The 13348-nt window shown below is 36.1% G+C and overlaps 1 protein-coding gene across 1 annotated transcript in view; it reads left to right on the forward strand.

The window, feature by feature from the left end:
- The window catches only part of CAPZA2 (capping actin protein of muscle Z-line subunit alpha 2), a 31218-nt gene extending 22492 nt beyond the window's left edge, over positions 1 to 8726 (forward strand). Inside the window, exons 8-10 of the mRNA XM_056509068.1 lie at positions 2841 to 2912; positions 5462 to 5524; positions 6412 to 8726. Coding sequence (XP_056365043.1) covers positions 2841 to 2912; positions 5462 to 5524; positions 6412 to 6552 — 276 coding nt within the window. The 3' untranslated portion in view covers positions 6553 to 8726. The remainder of the gene's footprint in view (positions 1 to 2840; positions 2913 to 5461; positions 5525 to 6411) is intronic.
- Positions 8727 to 13348: the final 4622 nt, after the last annotated feature.

Raw genomic sequence — 13348 nt, forward strand, 5'->3', positions numbered from 1 at the left:
GACAGAAGTCTTGAGAGCAAAGGAGGTCTGTGATGTGGTAGGCAGAGCAACTTGACTTCCTGGATTGGTTCCCTGGAATGTGTACACATACATTGCAGCAGTTTATTTAAACAGTTCTGGGATCAGGGACTAGAAACTTAATGCAGTCTGACTTTCTGTGTAGTATCTTTTTTCTTTTTTTTTTTTTTTTTTTTTTTTCTTTTTTGCAAGCCAGAGTCAAGTTTCTTTTTCTTGCTGTTTTTTTGCTGTCATTATTTTTTTGTCATCATTGTTTTGCTCGTCATTACTGCTCAGTGATGACTGCAGAAGGAAGATGCAAAGCAATGTTTTTCTAGCCTGAGGCTAGGATGTTATTTTAGGATGAGGTAGCTTTGTTCAAGCAAAAGGATCCATGCTGGTTCCAACATTTGGAATGATAGTCAAAATGTGAACAGCCATTATTATATTGTCAGATCACAACAGTCTAGGGAAGCAGCACCTTAAGTAACTTCTAGACTTCTCAAGACTTTGTAATTTAAATCCAACTTGGAGCAAAGCAGGCATTTTTTCCACAGCATGTACTTTTGGTTAAATGTCTTAAGAGTTTTCCAGAACAAGGAAGCAGGTGTCCACGTAATTCTTGGAAAGGTTAGGACAGCAGCCAAAAAAATAGTCTGAATGAGGAATTCATTCAGGTTCTAATGAGCTTTTCCATTTGGGCACCAGATAATTTTGTCTTTCAGTACTATTTCACATAATTAATCAACACATTATTTATATTCATTAAAGTCTGTATTCTGGAGAGTGATGAAAAGTTCTACTTTTTTGCTTGTGTAGAAACTACTTGTTTCCCCAAGGAATTTTGAGCTCAGTTTTAATTTTTTAGAAATTGCATACAATTTCTTCAATGTATGTGGGAGTGCTCCCTCTTCACCTCACAAAACAAACAAACAAAAAAGCGCTTTCATTTTTTTTTAAGGAGCAAAATATTTTTCTAGAAAATGAAATCTCTACAGCATTAGTATAATTTAGAGTACTGCAATTTCAGTGTTGTTTGCAAAATCTTTGACAGTAATACACTATTGCTCTGTTTCTGATAAGACCTTTTATTGATAAGTTGGGGAAAATTGCAGCATCACCTGCTGTCTTCAGGCGTCTTCAGTATTTTTAAGATAATTTGTGCAATTTCTTACTTTTTTCTTAAATTCTGTTAATTCTGGTGTAGGAGATGCTCAATTGTCACAATCTCTTCTGTTTCATTTTCTTTAATTATATGTAAGGGGAAAAGCAACAGCAGAGCTTTTTACTAAAACTAAGTCCCTGTGGCATTTAACATGCTCCAACTGTTCATGGAAAACAATTATAAGTGTACTGGTTGCTAATTTTATCTCTTAGATAATTTGTTATTCTCATCCCTCCTTAGTTAACCTTTCCAAGAGGTTCTGTTCATAAACATCCTCCTTCTTGTAGTCTTCTGAACCCAGACCTAGCATTCTAGAAGGATGTCAGCAGTGAGGTATAGTACAGAACAGTTACTTCTCGTATTTTGTTTAAGATGTAGCACATCCTAGAATTAGATTTGACTCTCCATCTCTCTTAAGCTTTTAGGTCTGAGTGTTTGCCAAGAATATCACTCAGTTACACAGATGAGATGTTTGTGCTGGTCAGAGCATAGGGGAGGTTTGGGCTCTCTGCAGTGAATTGTGATGGATAATGGGGAACACACATTTCTTTGGGTTCTGCTGCTTCATTGGGAGTTCTTAGAATTGTGCGCTGAGTAAGCACTTCTCATTTTTTAGGAAATAAATTGAAAAAGTCTGGCAGATGTTTTACCCAGCAATGTTTGATTTGAAAAGAAACTCCTTTTGTGGTTAGGATGATACCTTTTGTTCCAAAACAAGTATTTGACAATAAGCAAAACAATCATTTAAGATGAATCACAGGAAACAATGTTTTACTCATAAAGGAAACCTTTCCTTTGTGTAGTATTACAGCTTTTTTACTGTGTGTCATGTTTTTGCTGTTACTTATGAAGTTGAGGGTCTTTTGCACATCTGATCATAATGCATAGGAATTACACTATTTTGCATTGATCTCAAAATTATGTTATGTTGCCTAATAGGGTGACACAAATATTTCATTTTCTCATAACATCAGCTAAGTTGACTATCTTGAATTTATCGAACTTGTAAAAAATCTTCAAAGATGCTTATTTAAATGTCAATGACCTGCGTAGTTTCTATAGCAATTATTGTTAATGACACATGTAGTTTTATATATGCTTCCTGATTTTTAAGTTTTCCAACAGTATTGTTAGGAACTAAACGTTTTCTTATCTGTCCCAACTGTATTTAAAAGTACTAAAGTTAGCTTGGGTAGAGTTTTAGTGTTCTCCTGCAAAATAATCAAGGAAGCTGTTCCCATAGGTACAGCATTTCAAAAATAAATAATTTCAATCAGCTTTGTTATCTAACCTTGGGAACTGCTTTGTCTAGATAAATACCTGCTTTTGTTATGAGACATATATAATAAAGGAAAATATCAAACCCAGACAGAGCTAGAAAAGGAAGCTTAATATTGCACTGTCCTTAGAAAATAGGGGAAGCAGAAAAACTTCACAGTATCCTGAAACCTTCCCATAACTATTCTAATTTTAAATTTGTCTTCATGGTCTATTCTATTCATTTCAAGAGTTTCTAGTAAGGTCACATAAATAAGGTGTTGATATCTTCAGGATGTTAGCCAAAAGCTAAACTTCTTTGCTCGAAATACTACTTAAGGCACATCAACAAAAATTATGTTTCCTGCATGTTGTTCATCTGTAAAACTTAATATGAGGTTCTTTGTTTAATTTTCTGCAGGTTCACTATTATGAAGATGGTAATGTTCAGCTGGTGAGCCATAAAGACATACAAGATTCTCTAACAGTGTCTGTAAGTGACCATTAAAGATCTTAATGGGTATATTGAAGTGACTTTTTAATTCAAAAATAGAAGTAAGCTTTAAAAAAAGCTCAGAAGTTTTGAGAAGTTTTTTCTTCTGCATGTGTGGGAAGTAATGTTCAAATGTACAGTTATTCTATATGTAATATTTACTACTTCTACTTAACATGTAGCTAGTGTTAAAAAAGTTTAAAAAAATTAATGTAGGCTTACATGTGGCTTATATAAGCTACTTTAACTTTGATTTTAATGCTTTAATTAGCTGGTTGTCAGTCTTCCTGCACTTCTGTTGTATTTAAACTTTGGTCTGCAAAATGATCTGTGGAATTTATTTTTTAATATGAAGGAGGTTTGAGTTAAAATAACTGACTTTAGTAGTACAAGCTCTAGGAGATTGTTTGCTCACTGGAAAAAGACCAGTATGCTAAAACAGTAAACAAATGGTACCAAACTGAGAAGCAGAAGTGGGTATTCTCCCTTAATTTTTTCCATTTGTAACTGGTGCTGTCAGTGTCTCGTTCTGTACAAAAAGCCCTTTCAGAGATGGTACAACTTGAGAATCTTAATGCACTTCTTATTTAACAAATTATTTTTTTCCACTTCTTTCCAAGTCGATTATTATAGTAATGAGGAGCAAACAATAGAAGTAAAAATTGTTTGGAAATAGTATCAGATGTATCTTTTAAGGATTGATAATTTTCTACCATGAACAGCTACTACTTCTGAAATAATGTCTGTAATGGCATTTATAAACTGCAAGGATTCCTGTCTGTTTTTAAATAAAATTTAAGACTGTGAGGTTAAGCTGGCAAAGAGAAATTGTAAAAGTGAACAGTAGAAGTATTTTAATGATAACGATTAGCAGTGGCTAACTTAGCTCAATAGCTCAATTCATCAATACAGGACATTGTTTGTTAATATAAAGCAAGGTTTGTTGGCTTTTTAGTTGCAATAGCACCATAAAAAATGGGGGAATGTGGTGCCAACTGATAACACTTTTGGAGCTGTAGTTATAAAATTACTTCTGACTCTCTGGAGCAAAGGGATCTATTTAGTCTTTCATTCAAATAAGAGTTGCTTCAGGGAAGGCTATGTGGATGCAGCTTTCCTGTCAATAGGTTTTTGCTTCACTTACTGTTGGGAAGAAACTTAATCATGATTTGCAATTCAGTAAAGCAGAAGCAGACTGAGTAGGACAACATTGTTTACATAACTTAGCTAAAACAAAAGTAAGTATGCTGCTGGTTACCAATTTTTAACCTTGGCTGTGAGTTTCGAAGAGGGCAGAGGCTATACAAGTTCTTATTTCACACAGAAGAAATGGTAGGTAGATTGAAAGCAGTCTCAATGACTCCTCTTTATTTGTTAGAGAGTCCATTTTAAAACCATTAACAAGCACAACAGATATAAATGAAGAATTCTCTTCTTGCTAGAGCTGTGAATAATTTTGCTGAAGGTTATTTTGTTATCCCTTGTTTTCCTCTGAGACAAATAAGACCTCATACCTCTGAATTTTTCCTTTCATTAGCAGAACCTTTGAAAGCAGATCCTCAGTTCACTGAAAAGTCAAAACCTTTTCATTTGTTCATCTTGCTCTCTGTCTCCTCCTTGATGTCTCTTGCAGTGTCTAAGAGCTGTTAGGTGCAGTTTCACTGAAAGTTCGAACCAGTTATGGTTGAAGCTGTCAGAGTTTTCTCCAAGTCTTTTCCTTTGCAGGAATGAGGGATTACATGGGACAAGAACACTTCTAATTTTCAACAGCTTCTGCAAAAGCACTCTTAGGAATGTCTCCAGTGCTAATTGGAAGTTTGGAAATTCATGAACCCTCACTTCCTGCTGGAGAATTCTTTTAAGCACTTCAGCAAATATACCTCCAGACTGACTTATGGGGAATATTTTATTTTTTAAAAAACCATGCACTTGCATCCTTAAACAGTTTCTTTTCTGATTTCATCCTTATCAGTCATGACAAAATTTGCAGCCTAATTTTCGCAAGATGTATTTGGGGATGATTTTGGGATACCAGATAGGTAAAGTCTAGTGTTTTCCTGAGCTTAGTCTCCAGATTCAGAATGCTTAGTGGTAAACAAATCTGTTTCGTTTTCTTGGTTATATTCTGCTGTAACTTGTGGGTTAGCTGATGTTCTTGAAGTTTTCTTGAATTCGTACAGGAAATGTAGCATTCATAATGTTGTTATCCATACTTTGCATATTTTTAGAGACTTGAGTGGGCACTGTCATTTTTCCAAATGCTGATGTGTTCTGTATGTCTTTTTATCATACCACAGAATTCTTAATCAAAATATGTTAATGAGCTTCATGGCATTCTTTATGCTTGTTACAGTTTGATTTTACTTTTCTAACATCATCATCATCACATGCGATGGGCCTTTTGGATGAATGTTCAGTTTTGGTTTAGCCACTGAACTGTCAAGTGTTCTCATCAAGTCTGACATCACTTATAACTATAGGAAACACATAATCCAACTGGTCCTAGAATAATGCTGTATGTCAGACCTAATTCAAATGCTTTTTTCTAGAATGAAGCCCAGACAGCGAAGGAATTTATAAAAATTGTAGAGGCTGCAGAAAATGAGTATCAGGTATGTTGAAACAAATATTGTATTCTTACTCATATTTATAGTATTACCATATACTTAACCAAAGCTAGTATTCTATAACCAGCAAGATAATGCAGTTCCATATGAATAGATTACATGCTGCTAACTCTGCCTTGCCTTTTCCTACCTTCTGGTGATTGTGCTCACCTGCCTAACATTACAACAGAAGTAATTTTTTGAGAGTGGAAGAGTTCCTTGCATGATTAAGTATCAGCAGTTCTTATGTCAATAAAGCATTAGTGCATTCTGTAAGTGGGATTTTTGTACAGGTTCTGTTCAGAGGCTACTCTGTTAGACAGCTTTGCTAAATATGACTTATAGGCATTACCTCTTTCAATTAATCATTTCAAAGTTAGAAAAGTGTAACTGTTCTAGATACCCTCTGCAGAATTGGATACATGTTAATTCAGACCTTGAACATAAGGTAAATTTCAGACACTGTGTTCTGTCAGTTTGAAAGAAATACTCTTTAATAAAAATTTTTGAACTATGTATAGTATGCATTATATTCAAGTTCAAACAACGTTGTGGACTGACTTTACCATCTCCACAGGAAAAACAGTGGAAGACTTTTCTGCCTGGAATTAATGATGTATGAACTAGTTCTGATCAGCATTTTATTCATGCTGCTGATTAACTACACTGTGGTTTGCTGAAACACCTTGGCTACGGCCAGGTGTATTACATGTCTCACTAATTTTCTTCTCATAGTCTCAATCTGTAACTGGCAGCTTTCATTCATGAAATATTATTTTGAGTCAGCATGTTTTATTAAGCCTGTTTAGGAAGTAGCAGGCCACCAAGCCATTGAATGTTTATGTGCATCCTAGTTCACGTGTCTTTGTTTTGTATGGCTTTGTGTTTGACAGACTGCTATCAGTGAGAACTATCAGACTATGTCGGACACTACTTTCAAGGCCTTACGTCGACAGTTGCCAGTGACCCGCACCAAGATTGACTGGAACAAGATCCTTAGCTATAAGATTGGAAAAGAGATGCAGAATGCTTAAAGTGAACATTGCATGACTGGATCATTTTAGTGTCCTTGTGTACAAATAAAAATTATTACAAAAAATATTTGGAACTGTCAAATCACCCAGTCAGCATGGGCTTTTGCCATTGAAAATCACTGTAAGTAGTTTGGTTAGAGCACAAAGCTTAGCTAATTGACTTATTTTCTTTTTCCTTCCTTCCTTTCAGAGGGTTGCAACTTCAATATAGCTGAATATCTTCCTTTAGAGTTTCCGTTGTACCTTTATTTTTTTATAATGAAGAGACCATGCCTTTAGTTTTCAATTACACATTAAGAACAGTTGGAAAAAATATTTTTGCATATAATAACCCTTCCTCTTGCTTTCATGTGAAATGGACAACTTGCAAAATTTGCTGGATTCCTTATGGAGGTCAGTAACATGCATTTCTAGGTCAAGGTCAACATGGAATTAGCCATAGGTGCTGTTTTTGACATCATCTGTCCTTTCATTGTATGTAAAATTGGGAAAAGTATCTTTTAAACCTAGAAGACATACTTGTTAGCCCCATGGTAGCTAATTGTTTTTTTTTTAAAAAAAAGGCCAAGGTCTAATGCTGTTTTAAGGTTTTGAAATTAAATAAAAATACTTACTCCAGAAATGCATTTAATGCTTTGTTCTGACAATTATGAGCTCAAACTCCATCTGCCCTTCAGGTTTTTTTATCATAAAGCTACAAATGTATTAAACAAGGCATATTGTAATATATATAATCCTGTACTCATTACTATGTCTGTTTATTTTTTCTTGGATTGAAATGTACTAAAATTCAATGTGACATTAAAACGCAAATTTTCTATTTATTTGAGTATCGGGTTGCTTTCTGATATAGCCTGTTTTTGGTGTTTCTGAATGTTTTTAAAATTCTGCTTTAAAACAGCCACAAACTTGTGTATTTAGAGATCATAATATCATTATCGTCTTCAGCTGCATTTAAAAAACATCTGCATATGCAAGTCTACTTAAAACAGGTTTATTTTAGCTTCATATTGGCTACAGAGGATAGAAGAAATTCCAAGACCAAAAATTTATGTAATTGTCTGGAGAATTCTTTCCCTGTCTCACATATCTCATTTTGAAAATGGATGCCAGGTATCTAAAAGCATTTGTTAAAAATGTTGTATAACACTTTCATGAAATGCATAGTTTCATTTTTAATTGGATAAAAACTTATTTTATAATATGATACCTATTTACATGCTCATGATAGAAAATTAAACAGCTTTTTTATTTTTCAGAAGGCAGGTGTTATACACACTCATAAATCAGTAAAGCTTACACAAATGTTTTATGTCTTTGTTTACAGCATGACCTAATTTCCTTAAACATTCAAATTATAGCATAGCAAGAGAGTCTAGACTTGTACTGAGTATAAAAATGTACATATAAAGTAGTTTGTTGTTTGAATTTTAATAGCAATACCCCAGTATTCTGCTCTTCAGTGCTCTCTTATGCAGCGGTATAGAAGTTCTTGAAACTGCTGCTACTTTACAGTACTAAACTGTATAGTAGAAGAGTGGGTTTGTTCTACCACAGTCTTCCTGGATAGTTGCCCTCTCAACTGTCTTTGTAGTCCAGCTCCTGAACTATGTTGTTCTTTTCAAATTAGCTCATAAAATTTGCATATGAGCTAATAACAAATACTGAGTCACTGTCAAGTCAGTCTCTTAGTCTTAAACCAAGATCTAAACACAAACCCTATTGAAGGATTTCTTCCAACATATTAAGAACAAGGAAAAAAAAGGCAGTGAATGGACAGTTAGGGGAATTGTTAATGGGCAACAATGGTGCAAATAACTTTTCTAGCTGTTTAGAATGTTGCAAATGATCAGAATCAGCACTGACTAAAAGTCAGAATGCTATTTTTCTTACCTGAAATAAAGAGCTAGTTTTAAATATATTCCTAATAAAGAGGTATTTTACTGTGAAGTACTCTATTACTGTATTTCCCTCTCTGTTTATTCAGTCCTGTGATAGTCTTATCTTGAAAGAATTGATTCCTTCAGGTTCAATTCTACCAGTTGGATAACATAAGTAGATCTGATTACTTATGTTTTTTCTTGTTGTATTAATTTTTAGTTGGTGAGACAACTTTACAGCTTGAATATCAAATTTATTAAGTTATAGCTTCAATAAAGCCATTTTTAAATAAATCAGCTATTCTGTTACTTTTTTAAAATGGTGTGCTGTATCATATTTAGGGGCAGTGATTCCCCAGATGAAGCTGACCTGACTATCAGCTGAGGTACATGGCACATTTGGGGTTCTTGATTTCTAGCAAAGTTTTGGATGTCACTTGCACTTTTTTTTTGTTTCTATCCCTACCACTTCTAAATTGAAGAATTTTAGAGCTTGCTTGGTAGGCTTTAGGGTATTTTCTGTAGGTAAAGCACTTTCTCTGAGAAATTTTGCTGTGGCAATTGTCTTAATGTGAACTACTATTTGTTTATATTCTATTTTTAAATATAAAGTCAAGCTTTGTATTGTTGAATCTTGATGTAATAGACATTATGGCTTGTAAAATGGACTTGTGAAATGCTTGTGTTTTTGAAGTGTATTGCATCTTATGTATCTTAGTGCCCCTTTATATGAAGGAATTTTTAACTTTGCAAGTAAGCAGCTGTTCTTTGTGAACGTCTGCAACAGGAGTGGCAGTTCTGCTTTCAGGTTCTTCTGAGCAGCTCTTTTTGTATGTCTGTCTTAAAATTCTGACTGTGGGTAGAATGAAACTTTAAAATCATTGCAATTTTGATTACATCACTGTGGCTGCTTACTGCTCTACATGCTGATAACAGTTCTGCCATCTGGGTCCACTGGGAACACTGCAGTGCAGTTCATTAGGAAATGGTGATTCAGCCAGGGCTGAAAGCATTGTGTGTGGCTGAACATCCTAAGAGACTCTTCAGGGGACATCTCCAGCTGCATCAATGGCAGCAATGTAGTTTGTACAGTTTGGAAATCCCTCTCTCATCCACACATCCCACAGACTGGGTTGGCTGCCAAAGCCATTTTGGTGCTCATGAGCTCGCTTCCTTTAGGAGAACTCAGTACTGGGACCTGGGCTCTGGGTGTGTACCAGGTGCCCTCCAGCTCTGAATGGTGACCTGGTCCCTGGCAGTGGTTTCTTTCAGGCAGCTTGAAACCACCTACATATGTGTTGAGCTTCAGACAACACTGGGCCTTCACATTTCCAGACTGTAAATACTGTAGGTATAGAAATTTCATCACCTGTTAGATTCTGTGGATTCACTCCTATCGTACAGACATAGCTTCTGCTGCATTTGTTGACTGGAAAGACTGAAACTGTTCTTCATCTGATGCAATTGTAAACTAGGTTTAGATTAAACTTAGTTTGTTCATAACTTTGAAGTGTCAATTTTTGTGTGACAGTGTCAACTCTAAACTCTTTTTTTAAGGGGAAAATTTGCATCAGATTTTAACCAAAAAGGTTTTTCTTTTACAGCTAAAAGAAAGGAGCTGTGAATATGCACTTTATTCCTTCTCTGAAAATAAATGTTTAATACTTGGTAGGTTCTCTTACTAGCAATATTTTCCTCTGCTACTGTGATTTGCTACCTGTAACAGCATGATGTTAGCCATGTGCTCATCAGAAAAAGGGGTCAGTGAATAATTTTCTTAAAGGATACATTTAGACTTTGCTGTGCTTCTTTTCTTTGCAAATCAATAAAGTTGTGCAGGGAGAAATCTGTCAGGTTTGTTCCTTTTCAGTCAAGAATAGCATGTAGCGAGTTTTTTGTCTGACTAGCTGCAGTTTGAAATAATGTCAGATTAGAAACAATTTCCAGCTTATGCGTTGTAAATATACCTACTAAAGTAGATATATTGTAGTTGGTTGGATGGTTTGGGAGGATACTACCATACACCCATAATGATTTGTAGTAATTTCAGTTTTGCCTTTAAATGTGCTTAATTTCAATTTCAAATGTACATTGAGTATAGCTGTCTCAGGCATCAGTGAAAGAAATCAGGAATGTTCCTTTAATAAATAGCTTCCCAGTATGCAACTCAGTTTGAGTTACCCTTCAAGATTATTTCAGAATTTACCTAATAATATAGAAGGCTGAGCTGCAGCTTTGCCACACCACTGTGAGTACAAAACAAGCAGCATTCTGAAGAGGGGTTCTGAAAACCACGCTCACTATCTCTTTCTGAGGAAGTAAAAGTGCCCCCAAGAGGCCTTGTCAGTTACAGTGCAGCAGCATGCTTGTGGTGGATCTAGAACCTAAGGTACTTTCTTCAAGCACAGAGAGCTGAGTTTTAGTCCCTGAGGTAAAGAAGGGACTGCTTCCCTGGAGCAAATGTTCTTATAACTGGCTAAAAGAAAATGAGGCTATCTTCTTTTGCAGATGAAGTGTTTATGAATCTAATGGAAGACTACAGCCACAAGCTCTTGAGTGCAGAAAAAATACTTACCTTTCATTGTCTTGGGCTGCTGTGGATGGAAAGTGCTTCTTGGTGCCTGCTTGAGCAGCCTCCCTGCCTGGTGTGCTGGCTTCTGTGGGGGGTGCTGCATCTGTTGCAGAGGCTGGGTACTAAAAGTTATATGCCCAAAGGCAAAAACATTCAAGTAGTTGCTGTGCTGTGAAGGTACCAGGAGATCAAACTCTGCAGCAGGGGGCCAACAGATTAGCCCTGGGATTTGGAATGCTGTCATGGAATGCTGTCATGCTGCCTCTTCCCAGGTGAGGCAGCACATTCAGTTGTAACATAAGATGTGTCAGTAAGACGATAGAAGGCAGAAGACTGCAATCAATTATGATTTTTTTCAAGGAAGAAAGGTGTCATGTGTTTCCATTAAACCACAGTTCCTGCTCAGCCTGTGACAAGGAGCCTGATGCTGCAGCTCTGAGGAAAGGATCAGTTCAATTCAAGTTGCTCTCCAGGAGCATGGGTTTGATGGAGGCTGGCACAGCCAAAGTCTGCACTGTACAGTGCCTGTGAGCTGCAGCCCCTGCTGCCCTCCTGTCTGGCACACATGCTGTAAGTGTTGATTGAGATGTTCTCCCTGTCCTGGCAAATCTGTCTTAACCCAGGCACAACTGAGGCTGCTGCCCCAAAGCCCCTAGTGGCCCTTCTGTTAATAACCTGCAATTTGGACAGTGACCTGGGTCTAACCATGCAGTAATAACTTCCACATAATTTGGAAATTGGGGTAACAGACTTGGAAAAGAAGCAAGGTAATTACTAAATAAATCCATATTCAAAATAGGAACAGATTTTAAAAATATATGCAATTTCAACTTTGCTGTGACACTTAAGGTTAATATCTGCATGTGCATTGAGTAGAAATTGGAGCTTTCAGGAGCCATTAGCAGTTTAAAACTAAGTAGCAGAAAGAAAAATCTGCTTTATTCTTTCCTTTTACGTAATATGTGATTGTCAAACCAGCTTTCAGATGCTGTAAAACTGGTAAGCTTTGCAAGTCTTTAACTTCACTGTAACAACAGGAACAGTAGCAGAAACAGTTCGCCAAAATCAGTTTTGATTACAGATTCCAAAGCTGAATATTCAGTTGGAAGGTTTCTGAAAAATAGTGATGTTAGAAATCCTTTAATGGAATGTGAAAGCTTATCTTTTTTTTTTTCCAAAGTGTGATACCATCAGTTGAACCTCGACTGTAAGCGGCAGGATTGACTTCAGGACAGTTCTGAAATAAATTGCTAAAGATTATCATTCTTTTCCAAGTTCTTGTAGGTTTTGGTATTACTCGTATTAAGGTAATAGGAAAAGATAAATCTACCATCTGCCAGATCTTGACTTTTTTTATCTTAGCTGTGAGCATATAGAAAGGCTTTTTCCCATTCTCTTTGCAACATATTTTATGTATTTGAAGAGCGTCTCCAGACTGTAGCTGTTTGATTAAAGACCAAATACTACAATTTTCTACATGGAATCAAATATCTAAGTAATTTGCTTACATCCTGCTTTTTGGTTTCTGTTCATTTCAAGACACTTGTTTTTCTCTGTGTATTGTTCATTTCAGCCCTGATGATACTGCAGGCTGTCATGATGTTAAGCTGGTACTTGGATTTCCTTTTGCTATAATCTAATTTTGATTGCAATAATATTCTCTAGTATTATTTTTATCAGCTATTAGGAATTTTAAAATCTATGCTAAACTAAGGAGATAAAACTAACCAACCAGCCACTGCTAGGTATGTTATCCTTCTCTACTGACAAAGCAAATACTGGGAGTGTACAAAAAACGAGATCATCAGTATCCTAATAATGTGGACCAGCCAGCACATGGATTCTGAACTGAGAACATCTTGGCATGAAAAGATGGGCTGCTGTGAACTTTTCCAGGGCAGTGAATCCTTGTTATTTACAATATTGCGCCAACAACAGGCAATTTGTTTTTCAGTAGGTACTGATGTCAGTTAAAACTGAGGAGTTGAAATGCACCACCCTGTTTTGTGCTAAGAAGCACTTAATATGATGTTTTCCTAAAGAAAAATTAATCAGAGATCAGTCAGCTGACAAGCTCTCAGATGCATCTCACCTGGTGAAACCTGGATGGTAGCTGGTATAACGTCCATGCACGAACTTTCTATATGTCTCAATGTGTGTAGGGACACGCAAGCTAGCCAGAATTACTTCTAGAGTATCACAAAAATGTGTTTCATTCAAGAGCCTGTTTAAAGTTCCTGTAGGTGTGTACTGAGTATGAAAGGTTCTTTAACTGTCCTTGGTGCCCAGAGCTGGCTTAACTGCAAAGGGCTAGATCTGAGAGGTGCTGCTAAGAAAATAAGTG

This window comes from Oenanthe melanoleuca, chromosome 1A, assembly GCF_029582105.1.
Source record: "Oenanthe melanoleuca isolate GR-GAL-2019-014 chromosome 1A, OMel1.0, whole genome shotgun sequence".
Taxonomy (NCBI): domain Eukaryota; kingdom Metazoa; phylum Chordata; class Aves; order Passeriformes; family Muscicapidae; genus Oenanthe; species Oenanthe melanoleuca.